At 42.1% G+C, this 23,338-nt stretch overlaps 2 protein-coding genes across 3 annotated transcripts; both read right to left on the bottom strand.

Annotated features, from left to right (window-relative positions):
• Positions 1–1,116: 1,116 nt before the first annotated feature.
• Positions 1,117–11,193, bottom strand: mcm10 (minichromosome maintenance 10 replication initiation factor). Of its 2 annotated transcripts, none has more exons than XM_046072605.1 (18): positions 10,966–11,193; positions 10,318–10,360; positions 9,927–10,223; positions 9,584–9,802; positions 9,280–9,420; positions 8,990–9,191; positions 8,708–8,873; positions 8,043–8,210; positions 5,846–5,962; positions 5,466–5,662; positions 5,009–5,103; positions 3,568–3,681; positions 2,906–3,397; positions 2,328–2,455; positions 2,043–2,156; positions 1,666–1,811; positions 1,491–1,533; positions 1,117–1,396 (listed from the first exon to the last, which is right to left on the bottom strand). In XM_046072605.1, the coding sequence occupies exons 2-18, from the start codon at positions 10,322–10,324 to the stop codon at positions 1,313–1,315; spliced, it is 2,730 nt and encodes a 909-aa protein (XP_045928561.1). In that variant the 5' UTR covers positions 10,325–10,360; positions 10,966–11,193; the 3' UTR covers positions 1,117–1,312. The 2 variants fall into 2 exon arrangements, with proteins under 2 accessions (XP_045928561.1, XP_045928562.1); XM_046072606.1 differs by lacking the exon at positions 10,966–11,193 and adding an exon at positions 10,486–10,575.
• Positions 11,194–13,175: 1,982 nt separating this feature from the next.
• Positions 13,176–23,096, bottom strand: optn (optineurin). The gene is made up of 13 exons (XM_046072503.1): positions 22,957–23,096; positions 20,943–21,067; positions 20,450–20,658; positions 20,135–20,290; positions 19,669–19,853; positions 19,419–19,518; positions 19,207–19,322; positions 16,734–16,883; positions 16,375–16,459; positions 16,075–16,233; positions 15,793–15,935; positions 14,804–14,880; positions 13,176–14,147 (listed from the first exon to the last, which is right to left on the bottom strand). Exons 2-13 carry the CDS (start codon positions 21,061–21,063, stop codon positions 14,035–14,037), a joined length of 1,614 nt encoding a protein of 537 aa, XP_045928459.1. The 5' UTR covers positions 21,064–21,067; positions 22,957–23,096; the 3' UTR covers positions 13,176–14,034.
• Positions 23,097–23,338: the final 242 nt, after the last annotated feature.

Raw genomic sequence — 23,338 nt, 5'->3', positions numbered from 1 at the left:
TCCCTATGAACCAAATATCCTACTGTTAAAGAAATATGAAACAGTGGCTTCTTAAACATAATAACGCCCTGCTGATATAATAAAGAAGTGCTTAGTGTTAAGTATGATTTTATATAAGAAATCTGCCTCATCTTTATATCTCAATGGGTTCCTACATTTCCCAGGGTACCTTTCACCAACCAAAGCAGGAAAAGGCTGCTTTAACCACACACTCTTTCTCAAACTTCATCTGCCTTCACTGTGTGTTGCACGATGTGGGTGAATTATAGGATTTCTAGAGTTTCTAAGTCCCGAGATTCTGAAAAAACAAAATTATGTTAGCTAATGTTTTAGATGGCTGAAAGTTTTTCTGCTCTTAGATGTGACTGTGCGGCCCATGGGAAGAAGAAACAATCAACAAACACCTGCAGTAAATTGAAAAAAATAGTTAGTTCATCACTGTATTGCCAATATGTTTAAGCAGGTTTTTTTTTCCAAGACTTGCCTTATCACAATTTTTAGAAGATAGTTTTGTTAAATATAGTGTATAAGTTTAACATATGCTAACTTGTCATTATTGTAGAAAGTTAGCTACTTTTCACGAAATGCCCTTTCTTAGTCAGGTATTTCATATTGTGTCACCCTCTGGATTTTCTGATGATCAAGTTTACTACGCACTTCTGCGATTTATTACTAAACTAATCTGCTTTAATATTTTTCTATATGTTCACGTGAGGAACATGCAGTGCAGTGAGGAACATGCAGTGCGGTTTTATTCTATATATTAAAGGCAATAAGTATTTGAATAAATAAAGATAATGTTGGGTTTATGTTTAAGTTTGTATCTTAAAGGAAATGCATTTTTCACAGCCGACTTTTTAACTAGAAGAAAAGCCCAAATATTACTAACAACATTAGCAACAGCTCCATTATGTCCCAGTTAGCCATGACATTGAGCCAGCATGCACCACCATTCATTCTATTTACACCTGTGCTTTTCCTACTGTGACATGTCAGGTCATTTTGGAAAAACAGTATCAGTCACTACCAACAGTCAGAAAATCAGTCACTACATTAGAACATGTTTGCCATCATACTATTAAATGATTCCATACTTCACAGATCTGTAACACTGGGTATGCTCAGCTATTGCAAATTATTACTTTAATCATCTTATTTCCAGCAGATCCAATATTATCACAGACATTCAAATATCCATAATTCATAAGAAAACTAAAAAAACATTATTCTTACAAAATGCAAAAAATGCTACAAAAACACTTATATTACAAAAATAAAAACAAACGTTTCCTCAACAACCAGCTTGGTGCAATCACTTCATGCTGCTGAGGAACTTTCCGTGCTCCTCTCCTCGAGGCTGGAGAAGCTCTCCACCGATCTTTGGTCCAGCTTTCTCCTGTAATAAAACATAAAGGGCAACATCAGGTCTGTTTTCTTTCACGAGAACAAAAAGTAAGAGGTAATCTATGAGTCCGAGAGAGAGAGTTTACCTTCAGCATTCCATCACGCTCCCACTTAAACAGACCACAGTTACTGAAATGATAAAACAACATAAGTTATGTTTTGTCTTTTGGATGTATATGGCATTTTTCAATTATGCAATAATTCAGTGTTTCCATAACCAGTAGGAGCCTTGAAAAACTTGAGGAACATTAAGAGTTTTACCTGCAGTGTTTGTTGGGCAGTCTGTCTAGAGCGATGGCTCTCTGTCCACAGGGACATTTGAAGAAACGTTTCATAGCATCGTGCCACCGCAGATCATGATTCTGCTCCACACAACGATCCGCCGGCTTGAAGTAGGTGTAACTACACTAGAAGCAATAGAACATGGGAAATGACAGCTTACTTTTCCTACTTCTAACTGGGAGACAGACAGTGTGCACTAATAGTCTGCACCATGCGCACATTTATAATTATTACACCAAGGTAGCAACATTATCTTGAAGAACAATTTTATAAATGTTTATCAACATCCTAGATAGCACATTTATATAGTTATACATTGACATATCTGAATCGAATGTTTGAATTTAACTCAGTACCTTTTTACAGGTAACAGCGCGACATTTCATCTCTCTGATGCCCTTCATCTTCTCCTCCAACTGCTCCTTCTTCACCAGGGCATCAAAGTAGCGCTCTTGCAGTTGGTACTCCGCCTGAGAAAGAGGAGATTCAGAAAGAAATGTCTCAATTTCAGACACGCTTTGCAATGTTTGTAGAAATACAGCTGGATTCACAGAACACAAAGGAGAAACAGCTGCACATCAAAACGGCTTACGAAAAACGAGTGTTAATAGATGCATGCAGTTAAGGGCCACTTGTCGTACCGCTTGTAGTACAGCCCCGTGGAGAGATTTGGCGTTCAAGATCTTTTGAAACTCCTCTGACTGGATGTAGAGGAGTTGATCTCGCTTCTTCTTCTGGGCCGGTTCCTCATCCTCATTGGTTGATTCACCTGCACAAGTAAAGTAAGTAAAATGATGTTATAACAAGCAACAATAAAGACATTTTATGTATGATTTAGCTGCTTAATCCTACATTTTACTGTTCAAATCAAGGGTTTTCAAACTTCTTCACATTCACCAGTGAGCTCTTTGTCCACTGTCATGAAAACATTTCTTTTAACTAAATAATTTTCTTATATGAACTGGTACAAGTGGGCAAACAATTAGAGAGGTAACTAAATGATCTGCAATGCTTCTACCATATACTGCTGTGGTTGGAAATCAGGTGTGGTTGAATATTGATGGCTAAAAAAAAGTTTCTAAATAATAAATAGATTATTTGTATACTGGTATGTTGTTCAAAAATAATGTTGAAATTCAATAATAAGAAGTAAAAGATTTTTTTTTGAGGAAGTAATATAAAAAACGATCACATCTAAACATGTGAAGTGTGTGTTTACCCGTTGGTGAGGTCAGATTCTTCTCCACTCGGGCGCTGATCTCGCTCTCGTTACTCCTTTTCCTCTTCACAGCGTTGGGGTCTTCCTTTTCAAGCCCCGCCCCTTTGGCTCTCAGCTTCTTCAGAGCAGCCAGCTTGGTGGCAGATAGGCTGAGAGCGCTGGCGGCTGGTGCCGGGGGTGGACTGCTGTCAAAGAAGAGGATGTCGTCACCCTCGGAGAAGCCTCGCCCCAGGGTGGGGGTGTGGGGAGCTGCTGGGCTTTGGGTGGCCTTGGGGACCTCAGAAGCTGCTTTCGGGGACATCAGACCAACCCGGCTCAGTGAGGATGACGACCCGGGTCCGGGGCGAGCTGAGCTCTGCAGCACCCTCTTCTGGATCTCGTCTGCCCTCCGTCGGCGGTTCTGCAGAAACTCCCGCTGCTTCTGTTTCTGCTGCTTCAGCAGGTCTGCGGCAGTGATGGACTGAACTGGAGCTCCAGCTGCATCTTTTGAGACTGAGGATGGTTTACTAACAGGTTAATAAAGGCAAAACATAAACACAAAGCTACTGTCTGAGGCCAACCCTAGCTTTAAATATTGACGTCCTGTAAAGGATGTCTTAAATACCAATTATTATGATTAGCTAGAGCGGTCCAAAGCACAGAGATCTTCCCAGGTCATTTACCTGACTGGCTGCCCCGTGCTAAGTGCTTCTTCAGCTGCAGAGCTCCAGGTGTTGGCGCTGACAGCAGGCTCTTAAATTCATTTGAACAACCTGAAACTTCACCGGACTGCACAGCTTAAAAAAAGACAAAAAACACAAACAAAAAAAATGTTTAAAAAAGGAATTCCTTTTTTTTTTTTTTACTTTTACAGCCATTCACTCAGTGTTCTCTGTCCACAGTCACTGTCATAAAACGTGCGTAATTAACTTAATTTAGTTAAGTGTACTGAATGTATTGTAGACAGACATTTTTGTTTGCTGTGAAACCCTAACATTCTTAAAAGAGACAAGACATAGGGAAAGAGGGTTAAATTCTTGATATTTAACAGTGAAAGAAGATATGTGGGGAGATGTGGTCCTTGAAGTACATGAGGTCAGGCTTAGTATAAAAATAAACAGGACATACAACAGGTGTACAAAGCATAATGGGAGTGATGAAAACTCAACCTAGCTCCTTTTTAAAATTTCACTATTTAACGATTACTCCCGCTACTTTTAAAACCCTCTGCTGCTGCTATTACTACTACTCCAGCTCCACCGCCTTACAGTGATAGATGTGCTCTTTTTGTTTTGTCTAGTGTCAGTTACTGTGTTGTGTATGGTGACTTATCTTGTAAGTTGATTATTCCAATTTTGTCTGGATCGTGAGAAACGCCATTTCGTTCATTTGTATACCCAGTATGTGGATGAACGGCAATAAAGCGAACTTGAACCCCGTGTCAGGCCAGTAAAAATGCACTTGCAGGGTTTAGTGGAAACTGAGTGGTTTGCGCAGGCGAGTGTGCATAGGTGTCATTTACGCTGGGGACATTTTCCCACTACTTTTAGAAATGGCTGATTTTGTTCCCATCACTTTTTTAAAGCATAATTTGTTTGCATATTAAGAAAACATGCAATGCAAGTTTTCCATTCTCTCCCTTTGAACGTGACAAAAGAGGAGGGAAAACTAAATCATGCCTACATATGTGTTGCCTCAGCAGAGATGATATTACATGAGAAAAGTTGATCTCCAGGAGAAACAGATCTGAAAGCATTATATACATCTATTATATTTATATATTTCGAAATGTCACGTGGTACCTGAATTTTGTGTTTCCTTTTACATAAATAAAAACATTTCCAACATAAATTTGTGCAGAAACTTTCACCAGAATGCAGGAAATGAAGTGTCTAATGATCAAAATTTCCTGGGGGAGGACGCCCCAGACCCCCCGCTCATATATCTCCCCATTGAGGATATCTTTACACATATTTTAAGGATCTTTTCATCTGGTTCTCTTGAACCTAATATCGCTTATTGTGATATCTCGCGAGCTAAGTGCCTCTTCACACCCCTAATCTGAGCGCCTATGTCCCCACCACTTTTCAACACAAAGTGATGCCCTTGCGAGTGTGTCCTTACCCAGCCTCTTGGCCTGATCGACAAGCTGAGCCGAGCCTTTCACAAACAGCTTGTCCAGAGTCTTCTGGGTAGGTTTGTTCGATTTGGATGCCGTTCTGCAACACACAGACCTTTACTGGAAATGTCAGGCAGCCCGGAACCACACAGTGTTCTTGGCTTCCTTAAGTTGCAGTTAGACTGCGCAAATTGACTCGATCACACATTGTAAAAGTGCAAATATAATCAGTCAGAATCCAAATTGGATACGGTTGTGACCTCAGTCTGCATCACTGTCTGCGGCAGTGTCTTTTGGATACAATCAGTAGGAGTTGCAATTTAATTAGTTTTTTTTTTTTTTTTACATGCACTTTCAATATTATTATTAATCATTATTTTTTAGATTGATTAGATACTGTGCATCAAAGGGAGGATTTGTAGAAAGCAGAACAATGAAACGACTTCATTTAACATCACTCACAGTGATGAGGCGCAGGCGGCCGAGGACACACCGCCGTAGTAGAAACCGTCCTGACACAGCCGCTCTCTCAGGCTGCCGCCCTTCCCCTTCACCTTGTTGGGAGCTTTTCCAGAAAACGACGACTGCAGCTCGGCCCTCTTCGAGCTCATCTTCTTATACTGGGCCTTGACGTGGTACTGACAAAACTGGCACTCATACTGTAAACCACACAGAAACAAGTGGGCTGTAGGAAACGATGCAATACTGGTTCCTGATGAGACTATGGATTTAAAAGTAAGGTTGATTCATTTAGGGAAAGGAAAACTGCAATTGCAAAAGGTTCAACGTGTATACACACACACACACACACACACACACAGAGCAGGAGAAGATGTACCCACCATGTTGACAATCTGAGAGCAGGGGTCTCCGTTCCTCTTCATACCCTTGCAGGTGCCGTAGTCCTGAGCTTCACCCATCAGCAACACCTTCTGTGGGTGATCGACCGTCAGGCTCACCTGCACATGTTCAACACAAGCTTTTATTTTCTGGAAAGGAGGAATCCTCTTACAATTGTACCAAGTGAAAATCAATTTAAAAAAACTAAAAGTATGAAAAATGCATACAAGAAACAACAAATCAGCTCTTTTCTATTGTTGCCTAGTCTCTCTTATTTATTCAAAAGCCTCACAGCTGGGAATCATTTTATACTTCTTATCGTATTACATTTACACTGTGCTGTCATTTTTATTTTCCTCAGTTACAATTATCAATTAATTCACGTGTTGATTGACAGAAAATATATCAACTATGATTTAAATTATTCACCGTTTCACTCAAAAAGGCAAAAGCATTCAGCGGTTCCAGCCTCCTTATCTGTGTCCAATCTGTGACTGCAGAGATTGAGATTAGAGGCTCTGAACTCACTCTGCCCTATGTGGATATTGTGTGTGTGCATGAGTGTGTGTGTGTGTGCCACATTCCTCTCCTAACACCTCAGTTTTTCATGCGACGCTGACACCAGCAACCGTACTGGCTATTTTCACCAACACCACCAGTGTGTTTTCTGCTTTAATTGGCTGACGGTTGCCAAACTGGTCAGTGACAAAACAAATGTTAAAACAGATATATATAAAAAGAGGACAAGGTTATCGCTTCACCACAAGTGGAAAGTAGTTCATTTTTGAGGGAAACAAGTAACACGCAAAGTCCTTCTGAACCTAGTTTTCTGTCACCTTGTTTAATCTCCCTGCTCTTCTAACAGCTATGCATACAGCCCATCTTTTTCTAAAATCAGTCGCGTTTCAGATGATGCATGTAAGAAAATAATGAAATCTACCATGTTGTCTATAAGAAACTTTTGAGGCAGTGGAGGCCCAAAGGTTAGAGAAGCGAAGCTTGTGACTGAAAGGTCACTGGTTCAATCCCCGTACTGGCAGGATAAAATCTCGGTGTGGAAAGTAAACAAAGCAGTGCTTGCCCTCCCTCATTTACCACCACTGAGGTGCCCTTGAGCAAGGCCCATAACCCCAACAGCTCCAGTGGAGCTGCTTAGTGGCCAGCAGACCAGGCTGCCGTTGTACTGGGCAGCAAAGTTCGTAATGGTCAGGCACCATCTTATCTTAAAGAGCTCATAGTACCTTACTACCCCACCGGAGCCCTGTGCTCCCAGAATGCAGGGTTACTTGTGGTTCCTAGAGTCTCCAAAAGTAGACTGGGAGCCAGAGGGTTCAGCTATCAAGCTCCTCTCCTGTGGAACCAGGTTCCAGTTTGGGTTCAGGAGGCAGACACCATCTCCACATTTAAGAGTAGGCTTAAGACTTTCCTCTTTGATAAAGCTTATAGTTAGGGCTGGCTCAGGTGAGTCCTGAACCATCCCTGACCTAGACTGCAGGAGAACTTCCCATGATGCGCTGAGCTCCTCTCTCTCCGTCTATATGCAACCTCATCCCATTAATGCGTTACTAACTTGACTTCTTTGACTATCTTCAACCAAGTCTAGTTGCCCCTGATTTTAACTTTCCTTAGTTGACTTCTTCCCTAACCCGTAGTCTTTGCATTCTCGTCCCTCTCCTCTCTCCTTCTGTCGCTTTCTGCGACGGAGGGACGGAAGAAGACGTCAGACAAAGCGAGGAAGAGAAAAAGAGAGAGTGACCGAGCAAGCGACCAGACAAGGGTAACTATCAGTTCGGCTTTTACTCGTTGACATGAGCTAAAAGAGCTGAAGGTATGCAGGACAGATGCCCAGCTCGCCTTCTTTCTGCTAGACTAGTAACTAATAACATATTAGCTGGCTTGCTTTGTCTTGTGTTGTTGCACTTGCTTGATGTTTGGTTGTGTTAGCAAAGTTGTCGACTTGCTAGTTTTTGATCATAAGTAACGTAATTGTAATCCTTATTTACGACAGCGCTGAATTATACTCTGAAACGGTGCCAAATCACACCAAATCTTACATAATTTTGCTTTAATATCTACGAAATTAAACTCTCCTGGATGTGTTATTTCTATAATTATTTAATTATTTTAAAACTTAAGGCATTTGTCTAACCTGAAAAGGAAAGGTTTGCATTGCTTTTACAGTGATAACCGTCCACTCACCCCGTCATATCCATCTTTCTGCTTCATGGGGTTTGGGTTGAGGATTCCGATGACGGTGCCCAGCTCCGTCTTCCAGTGCTCTTTATGGACTTCGCCGAACAGGAGCAGCGACACAAACACTTCCAGGTTATGGAGGTCATTCAGCTTCCAGATGCTAAAGGTTTTGCCCTGCAGAGTATTTGTTCAGTCAAAAACATGACAGTACACAATGTATCCAATGACATCATATCACTTTGATTTCCTACCAATCACAATTTGAAGCTGCCAGTCTGAACTGTAATGGTTATAAGTCATTCCACCAGTGACTATACAGTGGGGAGAACAAGTATTTGATGCACTGCTGACTTTGTAGGTTTTCCTACTTACAAAGCATATAGAGGTCTGTAATTTTTATCATTGGTACACTTCAACTGTGAGACACGGAACTGGGGGATAAAGTCTTCTTTTTAATGGCGAACTAACATGTACTTTGTTAAAACACATGGTATGGATGTTGCAGAATCATTGCTTTACAAAGAAAAAAACTAGCAAAACAGAAGAAGAAAAAAAGTCAATATTATTGTTGTGTATAATAGATATCAGTTTCCTGAAAACAAGAAAATAGGTGTGATTTGTAACTGTTCACACTTTACAATCAAGGCTGAGAGCTTTGGGCAAAGACCTACACTGCTGCTGCTTTGTGGCGTGACCTTGTTGACCAGCACCGCGAAGGTCACCCAGTCGCTGTCCTCCAGCTTCTCCCGAGCCAAACGCTCCGGCACCTGCGACAGACGGATCACGCGGCGGTCAGTCATCTTGCGGTCCATCTCGTTGGATGAAACGCGGGGGTTTCTGAAACGGAAAAGAACCCATATTTGGACACAAACACTTGACAGAGAGGCCTGGATTTGTTTGTGTAAGAGACTCAAATTCAGGCTTTCAGCTTTCCATCACTTCAGCGTCCTCACCTGAGACGCAGTCCTGAGTATTTCTCAATAGCCACATCTTTAGGAAGAGGAGGAAGACAGGAAGGTTTAGGCTGTCCTGCAGATGCAGCTGGTGCAGGTCTGCTCTGGGAGGGTGGGGGTGAACGCAGAGGAACCTTGCTGGTGGTCTCTTCTGGCTGGAAGGAGCTGCCAATCTTAATCTCCACCAGTGGCCCTCTGTCTCCTTATGAGAAAATACAGTTAAACAGTGATTACCAATGACAAAATTATTTCAGCAATATGTAAATGGCTTGCATAAGGACACGTTTTACCTGGTGATGTGCTGGGTTTTGGGTGGTGAGCTACCCTGGGTTTGCGTTTAAAGGAGTCCGCATTATTCAGCTGATCAAAAAAGTCAGAGGACTCCTGGAGCTTCACATTTTCTCCTCTGACTGGAGTGGATGAAGATGTTGCTGCCGTCAGAAGACAAGGAAAACAGAAGCACAATCAGCTTTTGTTGCTGTTATGTGCAGTGTCTTTATCAATTATTTTCTCTACTGTTAGTGTAAAATAAACTAACAAAAGTGGCAAGTGGACTTGTCAACCACTGTGGCTGGTGAACAACAAAATGCTTACCTGCTTGTGTCTTGGCCTTTTGTGTGGTAGAGGCTAGTTTTGCCGGGATCAGTTTGGAGGTTGGCTGTCGAGGAGGTGTCGGTTTGGGGGTCACTGGTTTGGGACCTGCTGATTTCCCTGCAGTTGTAGCTGGAGTGAAAGATGAGGTGGAAACCTTCTGGCTTGCTTCCAGCTGCTGCTGCAACCGCTGCATCTGCTCCTGCATGCGCCTCAGCTCCTCTGAGGAAGGAAGACATAAAGCTTCACTGACAAACACACACCCAACCAGCAACACTTAACTGAACTAAATTAACTTTTACATCAGCTAAAAGCAGATTAGAGTTGAGACTGCAGCGGTACAAACCTTGTAAATCCTCCTTGGACCTGTCCAGGCTCTCAGGGACTTCTCCTCCGCTTTCGTTTCCTTTAGTGTCTTTCTCTTCATTTTCAATATCATCCACATCTCCAAATAGATCCGACCCTGAGGCTTCTGCCCCCGCATCTTGCTCTTCCTCCTCAACACCCTCTTTGTACTCGTCCTCCTCCTCTTCATTGTCAAACAGGTCATCCAAGTCGTCTGTCTGCTCCTGGCTGTCGTGTTCTTCTCCAACGTTCTCGCTCTCTGCCAGCAGGGCTGTCAAAATGTCCAGGTCATCCTCACCTGGACAGAGAGGATAAAAAGTTATATCTTACCTATTCATAGGAGCTGTATCTGTATCTGTGCTTCAAAGTGTTTTAAATCCCATTATACTTACTGTCCATGTCAGAGCTGGTAATGTTGTGCTGGTTTCAGATGACCTACAAGAAGACAGACACTTTACTTACTATTATTGTTCGGAGTGAAGGAAAGACTTATTTTTAATTGTAGATCTATGAAAATACGGTTGTGCAAAACAGTTCAACCTTGGGGTCAGCTTTCTTACATCAGTTGCACCATTCCTGTCCTCCTGCTGCTACTATGACCAGATGTCCCTACTTGCTCTTTAATCTCATCTTGCATAATGTTGTATCACTGCTTAATGGCTATATCAGTAGAATATTTTCTGTTACATCTAAAAAAAAAGAGACTCTACTTGCAGTTGCACTGTTTTAGTTTGGTATCATATTCAACTGTGCATTTTTTAGTCATGTTTAATGCACACGCCACTGAATACTTTCCCAATGGTCTATATAGTGTAATATAGCATAACACTAACATATAAAGTTATTTACCATAATTAAAGTCCTACCTTGAGATTATTATTATTATAAACGTTAAGTCTGTTCAGTTAAATCTACGGTACAAACACTGCCACTGTTACAAGCGGTGTGGGACCACACTGGTAAAGTATGTTTGTATAAAATACAGCGCATGATTTAATCGCCTGTGTAATTTTTGTGCCATTTTCTAACAGCCAACTTACCTCTGGCTCGAGTCTGAACGTTAAACTTTGTCCTTTGCCAGCTCTAATGAAATTTAACGGCTTTTTCAACCACGCCCAACCTGTCGATATATTCCTTTCCAATTATTAGCACTACTTCTAGCTATGTAACTGACATGTCATAGTTTATATTTTACGAAAATTACACATTAGGCCTGGTTTGCAATCTCTATAACCTGCACCCAGAGCGAGGGAGAAAATCTAATCTGGCGGTAAACGAAGGACCCTGCTGTGTTGTCAAAGTTGCGGTAGGTGTCCAACGATCTGCCTTACTGAAAAACAAAGTAAATCTGGTCGTTGAATTGCTTTTCGGCCAAAATCTAAGGACTGAATTGCTTGAGAGTAAATATTCTTGTGAGATGGAAATATATCAAACAAAACTATTTTCTGATTGTGTGTTTTGTTGCAATATTTGTCTACAGGGAACTCAGAGGAGTCTTGTGCGTTTACCAGACTGAGTGAGCTTTACGGCTCTTTAAAGGGAGCCGCGGTTCTTCATTCCCGCTTCTGTTGGTCTCTACTTAAGTTATATTGTTATTTGTTGCAAGAAATTAATTTGCAGTATTCTTCATCTGCAATACATTGAAATGTTATCTCATATTGATGGTTAAAAAGTGTGATATATCCAGAATAACACCCCTACTAATGAAAAAGAAATTATCTGGTTAATAAATGGGCAAGTTACAGACACATACTGTATATTTCAGTTAGTAAAAGTCATTTGTATAGTGTAATTTGTCCACTGTCATGATTTTTTTTTTTTTTTTGGCGTACAAACTCAAAGCACATACATGCAGACTACAGAAACCACAAAGATATCTGCATTATAGCCCTGTGTCAAACTGTTATTTACCTTTACAGGCTGGAAGAAGAGGACAAAGATCCAGTTCTTACTATTCTCAAGTGGAAAGATATTTTACAAGACTACGGCTAGGATGGAGATGACATTAACTCTATGAGACAAGAGTTGACACCGTCTTCGAGCCGTGCAGACGAGCTACCAAAACAACCTTCTGCAGCCATGGGTCCTCTTCCTTACAGTTCGATCCACGATCCAAGTGCAAGAATAAGAAGCTGATGTACAACTCAACTGAAGATTTATGTGCTCCTTTGTGTTCTATATAGGTCGACCAGTCCATGCATCAACAATAATGGTTGCATTTCGTATGGTGGCTTAAAGATACTGGAATGCCAGTACGGACTCAAAAGTCAGCATGGGGGGGAAAAGTGACATTAAAACTGACTTCCACAGTTTCCAAGTAAAAGATGAGGAGCAACCTGTCAACCTGACAAAAGAACAAATCCAGACAAAGGCTTTTCATAGGAGCAACAAGACAAAAGGAAAGATCTTAGTTTGCCTGAGTATGTTGTGACAGCAAAAAAAAGTGTGACAATTTCACAAACCAAAGCTAAAGGAAGAGTGTTACAGGACTTAAAAGCAAGTGATGGTAGAAAGCCCATTTTACATCATAATGCCACTGTAAACACAGCACACACAAATCACACCAGTGGTGGCCAATCAGATAAAGTACATTCAGTTCATCCAGTGAATAGACCAGCTTTGTAACAGAGGGCATCAGCAACCTTAAGAGATGTGCAAGCAGTCATTAAAAACTACATTCAAACAAGAATATCAGACATTATTGTACTATATGCCATAAGGAGGTCGTCAAACAAGTGCATGGAAGTGTCTGGACTGAAAGCTGGGATCAAGGCTCTCCATGGCAAGTTGAAGACCGTGGTCACCATCAGCGCACACACAAACACCAAAGCGAAAAAACAAGACACCAACACAACTGCTCTGCCACCCACAAGTACAGTACAGAAACAACAGAGACTATAAGAAGCAGAAAATAACAGGCAGCAAATCAGTGCTCTGCTGCGGTAGAATCTGTTCAAAATATTATTATATTTGGGGAAATATACTTGTCTGCTTTCTTGCTATGAATAAGATGAGCAGATACATTACATTTTGTCACAACTGTATATACTAAGATTCTCTTTTGTGAATCTTTCCTGTACACATATATTGCACATCAAGGAGAGGGATCCCTCATCTGTTGCTGTTCCACTTTTTCCCTGTTATATTTTACATTATATGAAGTAGGCTTTCTATTCAAATCTAAGTGTTTTTCAAATACTATTATTATCTTCCAGGTTTTGTTCTGTCACAATATGACTAAAAGCAGATAGAAATTTGTGAATTATTTTATTTTCATTGACAGAATTACAACATGGAATCAGAAGGCCTTAATAATATACAGAGTACAGAATCAGCAGGGTGTTGGAGCCTCCTGCACTTACCAGAGCGGTCGCTTACGGTGATAGGTTGATTCCAGAAGTTAAATATATTACGTTCTACTCCCCAGCTATCATCTGCACAGTCAAAATAAAATATATATCTTCATATTAAAGTGCCTACATGGTGCATGCTCCTTGTCCCATCAACATCCCAATCATGAGCTAAAATATCCTTTTTCAGCAAAACATATAGAAAGAATCTCTTAAATTTTACATGAAAATCTTCAAAACATTTAAAAATAAAAAGCCTTCAGCAACCAAACACTTGGTGAACAAATCCAACTTGTAAAGGCTGAACTTACGTAATGTGTGCATGACAGGCAGACAGCGCCAAACTCAAATCTTATCAGTGTTTCTACAGTTTCTGTTTTGATCTTTTCAGTCATCACAGCAACAAACAGACTATGTGCCAGATGACATGCAGCCAAAACCTGCAAGAAAACATTGTCTTTCTTTTCCTGTTCTATTCCAAATCTTTTTAAACAATTTTCAAATTTAACAAAGCAGGGAGGACTCTTTTCAGACTTCCATTTCTTCTGTATGAGCCCCCAATACAGCTTTGAAATCCTTCTACTTAAATTCTACTAAAAGCATAAAGTTCCCATCCTAGAATGAATGTGAATGAGTTTATCATGGAGCTAGGGAGTGTTGTCTCAGGCATCCAAGAAGAGGTACAGATAAAAGCAGGAAGACGCAGATTTAGGTGCTAATGTAGCCGGTGTTGTTGCGGATGCTTGTAATAATGGCGGTCTAGTTGATGCAGTCCATGATGTGGATCTGCAGGGAGTCCAGGTCGGGCAGGATCTCGTTGCACTTGGGACAGGCGTGTTCGGGAATATTCCCCTGATGCTGCCAGTCAGCACCTGACAGTCAGAGACACTGATCACAAACTGAACATGCTGGACAGATGTTTCTGTTACACTGAACCAAGCCTTTAATTCTGCACTTCCTCCCAGACTGTCCTGTATGCCCCGAACAAGTTCCACCAATCACGTGTTTTAGGTTATACTGTAAAGATGGTGGTAAAAGAAGTAGTTCATCCATTTTAAGAAATATAATGATGAGAAGATTGATACCACTCCATACCATGTCTGTGTGTTAAATATGAAGCTAGAGGAAGCAGCCAGTTCACTAATCACTAATTAGCATGTTTGTTTATTGCAAAAAAGATCATTTGTGGTTTATATGGAGTTGTGTGCCGGAAATGTTTCTTGGCTGAGCCAGTAACCTCCTCTAGTCTTGTCGTCCTGATTCGCCTCGTGTAGAATCCTTATCGGCAAGCCAAGACATAGTTAGCCAGCTAGCTGTTTCCCCCTGCTTCCGGTCTTTATGCTAGTCTAAGCTAACAGCCTCCTGACTCTTGCCTGATATTTAGCATACAGACATGCAAATGTTAGCATCTTCTCATCTAACTTGAAAATGAACAGTGTCTTCCCAAAATGACAAATTATATATACACAGCCTGAGAGGAAGTACGCCAGGAAGGCTACACTTAGGACATGAAAAAAAAACTACATACCTCTTCCAACCAGAGCAGCACCAGCTCCGTGTGGATTTCCCCCCACATGTCTCTTCTGCATCTCGTTTAGCGACCGCCTGTGGGAAACATAGTTACAGAAATGATAAATGGATCCCCACTGAGAAAGGGTTGAAGACAATCCAAGTTGGGATGTTGTAATAATGTGTCAACTTCACAGTAATCTTAAAGAATGTGTTTTCCAGTGTGTTCCTAAAAACACATATTGCTGTCTACCAAAGTATCTTTGTGGTACTACCACTAGGAATCAAAAGTTAGAAATGTTCAAACCCCACGCATGGCCACATCTGGTAAGGTTCAAAACAACTCTGGTGCATTTTCCCAGTTTCTTTCAGTTTGTTTATGGTGTGAAAGCAAAGCAGACCAACCACAGGCTTTTGTGATCATATACAGAAGCATCTCAAAAAATTTGAATATGGTGGAAAGTTCATTTTTAGTACCGGAACCAGACTGAGAGAGAGGAAACCTTTGCAGGTTTTGAGTTACTTACCTGATTAGAGCTCTTCTCAGGTCAACATTTCTGTATTATAAATTCTTTATGTCTAAAATTCTAATACATTTTGAGATACTGAAGTTTTGATTTCTATGAGCTGTAAACCCTAATCATCAAGATTAAAATGATTGAAATGTTTCAATTTATGTGTAATTAATAGGTAATACATGAAAGTTTCACTATTTGAATAAAATGTTGGAAGAAAAATAACTTTTCATTTCCAAGACATGTATACCTGTATATGTGGTATTAGCATGAATTTAAAAACTAAACTACTATTAAAACTAACTGTCGTTCGTGAACTGCGCTGTGTTTTGCTTTGTATTTCAGCAGTTCCTTAACAAAAAGTTAGTGACATAAGTGAAATATGGCCACCACTCTGTAACTATCTCACCATCACCAGAACTGTCCGGTGAATGAGTCAGGAACAGGAAGTAAAGGAGTAAAAGCAAACTTGGCCTTCGGTTTGATTCCATACCGGCCCAGTGAGTCCATCTCCTCCTGCAGATGGGTGTTCTGCTTCTTTACATACTCCAGCTGAGCAGCCAGACGCTCCCTCTCTTCATGGAGCTTCTCCCTCGCCGCTCTCTCCGCGTAAAAGTCTGAGGAGTAAACCTCTGCCTGCACACAGAGTACAACAACAAAAAGCACAATGACCACCATGACACTGGCACACAATAATTTGGGTCCAAAGCTAGATGCTATGGTTACATTTAACAAAGCAAGAACTAAACATCAAAACATTTAGCCACCCACTGACCTGAGCCTGGAAGACAGATATGGTCTCCAGCTCCTTCTCCTTCTGGAAGATCTCCTGCTTCATTTCATCAATCTTGTTCTGTTTAGCAGCCAGGGCCTCTTCGGCGGCAGTCAGCCGGTCCTGCAGCTCGTCCACCACCTCCTTCTGCACCAGCAGAGACTGTGGGGCCAGAGGGCAAACGTCAAGCACTCATTTCTAAATGTTAATATGCTTATAACTGCATTAGGTTTGGTGGAAATTAGATTTGATCATCTGTTGCGAAGATGAGAAAAGGCTCCTTGTTATGCTATGTAAATTGACCTCTCTCTTCTTCTTCTCCTCTTTGAGTTCATTGTAGTCTTCAAACAACTTGGTGTAGGCATCCTTCAGCTGGGCCAGGTTGTTCCTGTGGGGAAGGAAAGAAGGGGGTGTCCAAATATAGGCTGATCACTACTGGGAAAATACAGGTTTCCAATGCAAATCAGTGTCATATAGTGTGTTTTGTGTGTGTATGTAAACTACAGTTATTCCTGTTTATTTCCTGTTTTTCTGCAGAGTAAAAGCAATTGAGATTCAAATTAACACGTGACTACTCTGTGTGTGTGTGTGTGTGTGTGTGTGTGTGTGTGTGTGTGTGTGTGTGTGTGTGTGTGTGTGTGTGTGTGTGTGATGCCTCTGACCTGTCCTCCCCTGCCTTCCTCTGCTCCATCTGGTTCTGGGCCTGCATGCTGTCCAGCTGCAGCTTCAGCCGGTCGTTCTCTGACTGCACAGCCTGTTTCTCCACCAGCTGGGCTTTCAGAGTGGCCACGTCCTGCTCCACCTCCCGACATCTAAACACAAGAGGAAGAAATGAGACACATGGATGACAATGACAATGAATCTCCGGGTCGTAAAAGTGAAGCCAATGCGGAAGTGCCTTAAACCTGCATTCTTTCTAACGGCCAGCAGGGGGAGACTCCACTGGTTGCAAAAATAAAATCAGAATGCATTGAAATCAATGGTAAAATGACCCTACTTCTTACTTGATTTATTACCTCAGTAAACACTTTCCTAATGGGTTTATGGTCTCAATCGCTAGTTTCAATTGTTCTTCAATAAAGCATGATGATAATTTAGTAAATTATGGTCTTATTTTGAGGCAAATAGATTGACAGGTTACTACCATGGCAACCTCTCCATCAGGACAGAGGCGACTCATATCCACATCACTGTGTAAATTTGACCAGCGCCATCAAAAAAATGTGTAAGGAGTCGGCGGTTCATTTTTCTGGTAAGTACAATTTGTTTGAAGCCTGTTTTTTTGTTTTTTTTAAAACCTGTCCTGCCCAGCAGTCTGGTATAGAGTATAATGACCTGGATACCATATTGTGCCAGACAGATTTTACTTTAACAAGAGAGTATTAAAAGACTCCTTTGTCTGTTTTATTATTTATTTAATTATGTATTGATTTGTCACCGGGCCGGACAGGGGGGCAGACATGGGGATGGGGGGGCACAAACAGACAGCACAGAGAAAGGACAACACCTGCAAGAGAAGGGGGAAAGGGGGATGGAAGGTGGGGACAACAGGGAAAAGCTGTGGGAAACACCAATTGCAGAAAGCAACGAAACCTGCAATAGAACAGAGAGGGGGGAGGAGGAGAAAACAACAACAGACAAAAACAAAAACAAACAATAAAAATAATAATAATAATAGTAAAAGACAACCAGCCGAACAGCAGCAATGAACAGCTGACATAGTAAGACAACTAAGAGAAAAATAAAAACAAGAAACAGTCACACACACTAAATAAGCAACACAGCACAGCCACGAGAGCTGGAATAATAATTTATAATAATAATTAATTTAAATAAGTAACTGAAAGAAAAGCATCAGGAATAATTCTACCAGGGACAACCTAAATTTGTGTCTGTGTGTGAGACTGATTATGTCTGTGTGCGTGTGGGTGAATGTGTCTGTATGTGTGTGTGTGTACATGTGTGTGCGCATAACCCTGTTAAAGAATGTAGTTAGTGAGAGTGGGGCGCCACGACTGTGCCACACCTACCCCAGCAACAGGCAGGCAAGAACCCCAGTAGCCAATAGGGGTGGGAGAAAGAAAAAGAATAAATCAATAAAAATAAAACAAAGACTCCCAGATGCACCGCGATGCAAACGCAGAAGACCCTGACCCAAATGCCAGTTGACAACGTAATGCCGACGGAACGCAAAAAGCGTAACCCGCGGAAGAGCAGCGCCCGGACCGACCGCGGCGCGCACACAACATAGACCAGTGCTCCCCCCCCCCACCCAGCACCCCACCGTCACGCAGCAAACGCGCCGCGCAGGTCACCGTGCACCCGCCAATAAAAGTCCGCCGTTCCCCCAACCGCCGGAAAAAACTAAGGCGCCGGCGCCAGCCGACATCCCCCATGCCCAGCGTGCCCCCCGGCCGCCGTGCAACACCAGCCAAACCAGCAACGAGGCAAAATCAACTAGTTCAGCTGCATGCCACCAACAACCCACCCACCCGTCAAGGGCCGAGAACTCCAGGCACAAACCCAGAACAAACCGGAGCACACCCCTGCCCCGCACCCACACTGCACATCCCGAAAACTAACTATATACCTCAGTATCCAGAGGGGTCCAACAACTGGCCGACAGAGAAATGGGGAAGCATGGATCCGAGGCCAACGAAGCAAAACAAACAGGTCTCTCCAAGCCAACGAGGAAATGCCTCCCCCGGACTCCAATGCACAAACTAAACACCCAGCAGCCATCCAGAGACCCTGCCCAGGGAAAAAGTATAATGCATCAAGATGCATCGACAATCGCCCCACAATCCCACCGCAGCCGGATCAACCTGCGCAGAGACCCCCACCCCCAGAACCCAGGGCACCCTGCGACCCCCCAAAGCGCAAAGGACCCCAGACCGCATGTCCCGGGGGAAGCTGTACCCCGCTCCAAGGAAGAACAGCAGAATGCCGTGCCGGGAAGCTCCCTGCCGCCAGGGAGCGATAACGCGGGAGAACCAGGCCAATCGTTCATTAGCCAAAATTAGCATCCTGGTTAATGTCACAGTTAATGAGAATTACAGATGCACCTCGCTAACCACGCTAGCTAGACAGTGTGGGCTTGCGTGTGTGAGACTTCTATATGCTTGTGGGCCTAACCTGTCCTGCAGGTTCTTCTTCATGCCTTCTGCTTCATCCAGCTTGCTCTGGGCCTGCTGCAGCTCTTTGAACAGCGTCATCATCTGAGACTTGAGATTCTCCACCTCAGAGGCTGCCTGAAATATTTGCAGTACAATAGGATAACTAAACATCCACATACAGCTAATATATTTCCTGCCACTGCTAATTTAACTTTCACTTTTAGTAAATACCTTTTCCTCTTTCCCAGAATCCTCCTTGGTCTCTGGCTCTGCTTGGGTGGTCTGTGTTGATTCCTGTACATTGCTCTTCCTCTCCTCCAGCTCTCTAATTCTGTTGGGCAGTTTGTTTTAAAAACAAAGTATGTCAGAGGAAAAACGAAGACTTGTTGTGTTTTCTGATGCCATTAGAAGAGTTTCAGCTGTGAAGATGAGAGTAGATTATTTAGCGGTGAACTGTTCCTATAAAGTTGCTGTCCTCTACCTGGCAGCAGAGGACTGCAGCTCGGCCTGCAGCCGCTCAGCCCGCTGCGTCTCGTTCCTCAGTGACTGGAGGAGCTGGCTGACGGTCACCTCCTCGCTGTCCAGCCGGGACGCCGTCATGCTCAGATCCGGACGTCTGCTGCGCTCTGAACCGCACACGTCGTTCACACCGTTGACACCTCCATCCTGAGAAGAAAAAAAACACAGTTAGATCCCAAACTTGTGTCTCATTTCATCAAAGAGAATAAAGCTGCATCTTTATTAAAAATCTCATCTGGATTTATTTTATACAGCACATAATATTTGTACAATTGATGAATACTACTCTACTTTAATGCTACTTTAAAGTGAAGACTTTTTGTGTTATATGAGGCCTTTCCATGTTGCATAGAAGAACATTTTGAAGGAAACACTGATTATATGAGCGTCTTTGTAATTTATTTTTATGTGTGTGTGTTGCTCCTCACCGAAACCCTGATGATCTCAATGAAGGAGTCGTCATGCGAGTCCTGGTCCGCCTTCAGCTGCAGCTCAGAGTTCATGGCCACCAGGTCGTTCTTCTCTGCTTGCAGGCGAGCGACCTGGGCACGCAGGGCATCCAGCTCTGCACTCTGATTGGATGCCTGGAGATAACATCACACGCCACCAACGCACATTATTAAGTAGTCAAAGTCTTAATTTAGTTACAGTGCAGCTTGACAGAAGCTTAAATCTATTAGTTCATGTGTAATGACACAGGAACATTAACACTGGCTAAAGAAAAGACTCAGTCTCAGCCTCACCAGCAAGTCTCCCAGGGCTCCCCCGTTCTTCCCCTCCACTTCCATCCTCCTGCTCAGCTCCTGGTTTTCGAGCGTCAGTGCTGCCATGCGGCCCCGAGCTTCCTCCAGCCTGCTCTCCAGGAAGTCCCTCTCCTCCCGCTGCTTCTCCCGCCATGCAGACAGACCCTCGAAGCGCTCCTTCATCGTCAGGTTGGTCTGACGCAGGGCCTCTGAGCGAGAGACACACATGGAGGATTTGAATAAATGCATCTTGTATGAGCCAAGTCATTTGAATTAGGACCCTTTCCATAGATAGCATGCCTTTTAGGCCTTTCTTGACATGAGCTGTCAGGAACACTATGTCCACTGACCTTTGACCCTTGATCCTTTGGCCAGACTCGTAAAAATATATCTTTGTTGTTGAATAGAGCAGCAGCAACAATTTAAAAGCTCAAATAAAAAATATTCCATTCAGCCCTCAATCAGACAGCCACCTACACACACCTACTCTCACCTTTCAAGTCTCGGTTCTCCTGGATGAGGATGTTCATCTGCTGCAGGGTTTCCTCCAGCGTTCCGGACTGACTGGGAGAGCGAGATATGTCGCCGTTCATCATGGGGCCTCCAGACGCCATGGTGCTGAGACGATGACAAGGAAGGAGACAGAAAGACACACGTATAAGATGTAAGAAGTTATTGCTTTGTCATTTTGTGTGTACTTCAAATAACTTACTTAAAATAAGGTTGTTTTTTTAATGCTGAAAATAAGTTCTGTGTTAAAAATAAATATGTATCTAAAATAAAAATACATCCACTGGCATCACATTTTGATCCTGTGCCTACTTTGAATATTAGTACTATAGTGCAACACACAGTATTCACTGAAGAATGAGGGGCGATGATGGACACTGCAGTCTGCCACAACCTCTTTTCAGTTCTACCAATGGACGGCGCAAAAGTTCAAATTGTACACACTGGCTTTAAAGGTTCAGTGTGAAAGTTTTAGAGGTAAACAGCACCTCACGGTGCATTCACATGCTCCTCGGATGGCCCCATTTCCCGAGTTGTGAAGTGGTTCTTCCGACTTCAGTGTGTGTTCATGTGCTGTTGAGTCGGAATGTGGATTCAACACGGACGCTACTACAAAGATGTGTTGGATTAGCATTATCAGAGCGTATAAACAACAAGCATGACATTAAGTTCACTCTACATGGACAGCAAACTAACCGTTATAACCATATTACAAATTACATGTGAGCAAAATATGTAACACGTGATTTTACACGGATCAAAGTTCTTTATATTTCTTTATGTCCCATGTACACTTTATTTCTCTTTTTGCAATACAGATTCTTTGGAGGAAAAGATTTTGATTATTCCAACACCCCATGAATGCACCATCAGTCACCGGTCACCCCTTGCAGGAGAGGCTATGGTCCTCAATTTGTCCAAATCTTCTCCTTTTCTTACTTCTAATAAACCAGTCAACTACTACTATTACTACAACTGCTACTACTACTTCAATGTAGTGATGAAACGCTCCCTGCAGAGCATTTGTCAGTTTGGGCTACTGTAGAAACATGGCAGCGCAACATGGAGACTTCCATGTAAGAGGACCCGCGGTGTAAAAATGGCTCATTCTAAGGTAATAAATACAATTGACCTCCTAAATATTACACACTGAGCATTTTTGAACCGTTGCAGAGCTTGAGAATCACTTCTTCCACTAGCAAATAAATCTATTTGTCCCAGACTTTCACTTTGAAATATTGGACTTGTGATCTCTCCCTGTAGAAATGACACTGTGATTATGTTACACACACCAAGTTAGCAGGGGTCAGCGTTTACTTGATTTAGAGATTAATTATGCTGTCTGAAGACCATCATATTCACAAGAACAAATAGAGCAATTGAATCCCTAATTTTTGCTTGTCTATTAAAATTGTTGTCATTTTATGGGAAAGTTTTTACCACACAATATGACTGAGCACATGCTGACATCACCAAGTGACTCAGTATTCCTGCATGCAGCAGCAGAGGAGCAGCAGCACACAGCCAGTTAAAAGGGATTATCTCATCAGCAGGTCACATGATAATTCAATTACATTACAATAACAGAGAAATCAGTATGCTATAGTTACACCGTGTGGTCTGCTTCTGTCCTCTTACTGGCCTTACTGAAAGACCGTCATAAATAAAGTATAAGAATTATTGTAATGCATGTAAAAGGAGATATCACGGGTAAAGTGTATGTTAAAACACTGAACACCAGTGAGATAAAATGACACTTTAAACCCACCGCTGAATACCACAGACATACTCGCTCTGCTAAAATGTTATAGGTATATTTTTGTTGATATGTAGTCGTATAATTTTACTTTCACTTTCCTCAGGTGGGCCTAACAGTATGGGACTCTTGGTAAACACTAAAAAGTTACCAGCAACTTACACGACACGGATATGGTTACACGTGAGCCAAACTGCGTCATATCGAACACTTAAAAAACAGTACAAATGTTTTAACTCACCAGCTCTCTACTCCTGAACTAAACACTGTCCGGATGTTCACTTCCGAAAACACAAATAAACGCTCGGAGAGACAGCAAAATATCTCGACCAACCTTCTGGTCCTGCTTCTGGTTTTTTAGCAACGTCAAGTCAAACCACGTACAGAAACAATAAGCTTCCGGTAGAATATTTAAAAAATAAAACCACACTTTTATAAAAATCGGCGTGAAGTTGGTATAACCTTTGCCAGTAATTTATATTAGCCCTGTGTCAATATAATTTATATTTATCTGTATAGGTTACCGTACTAAATTGAAAACATGACATAAAAAAACAGAAAATACACAGGGAAACAGGGAAAATGGATTAGTAAAACAACTCGAATTAGATTTTTTTTTTAAA

This window comes from Micropterus dolomieu, linkage group LG16 (genome assembly GCF_021292245.1).
Source record: "Micropterus dolomieu isolate WLL.071019.BEF.003 ecotype Adirondacks linkage group LG16, ASM2129224v1, whole genome shotgun sequence".
Lineage (NCBI taxonomy): Eukaryota > Metazoa > Chordata > Actinopteri > Centrarchiformes > Centrarchidae > Micropterus > Micropterus dolomieu.
Note: the sequence above shows the minus strand (reverse complement) of the source record. Positions and strands in the feature narration are given on the sequence as shown.

Coding starts and splice junctions, on each gene's coding strand:
- mcm10 (XM_046072605.1), bottom strand. Junction 9,803..9,926: donor GTCCAAGGAGGATTTACAAG/GTTTGTACCGCT, acceptor TTCCTTCCTCAG/AGGAGCTGAGGCGCATGCAG. Junction 2,456..2,905: donor GAATCTGACCTCACCAACGG/GTAAACACACAC, acceptor TTACTTGTGCAG/GTGAATCAACCAATGAGGAT.
- optn (XM_046072503.1), bottom strand. CDS start 21,063: ATGGCGTCTGGAGGCCCCATGATGAACGGCGACATATCTCGCTCTCCC. Junction 19,323..19,418: donor ATTCTGGGAAAGAGGAAAAG/GTATTTACTAAA, acceptor CAAATATTTCAG/GCAGCCTCTGAGGTGGAGAA. Junction 14,148..14,803: donor TGCTGCTCTGGTTGGAAGAG/GTATGTAGTTTT, acceptor TCTGACTGTCAG/GTGCTGACTGGCAGCATCAG.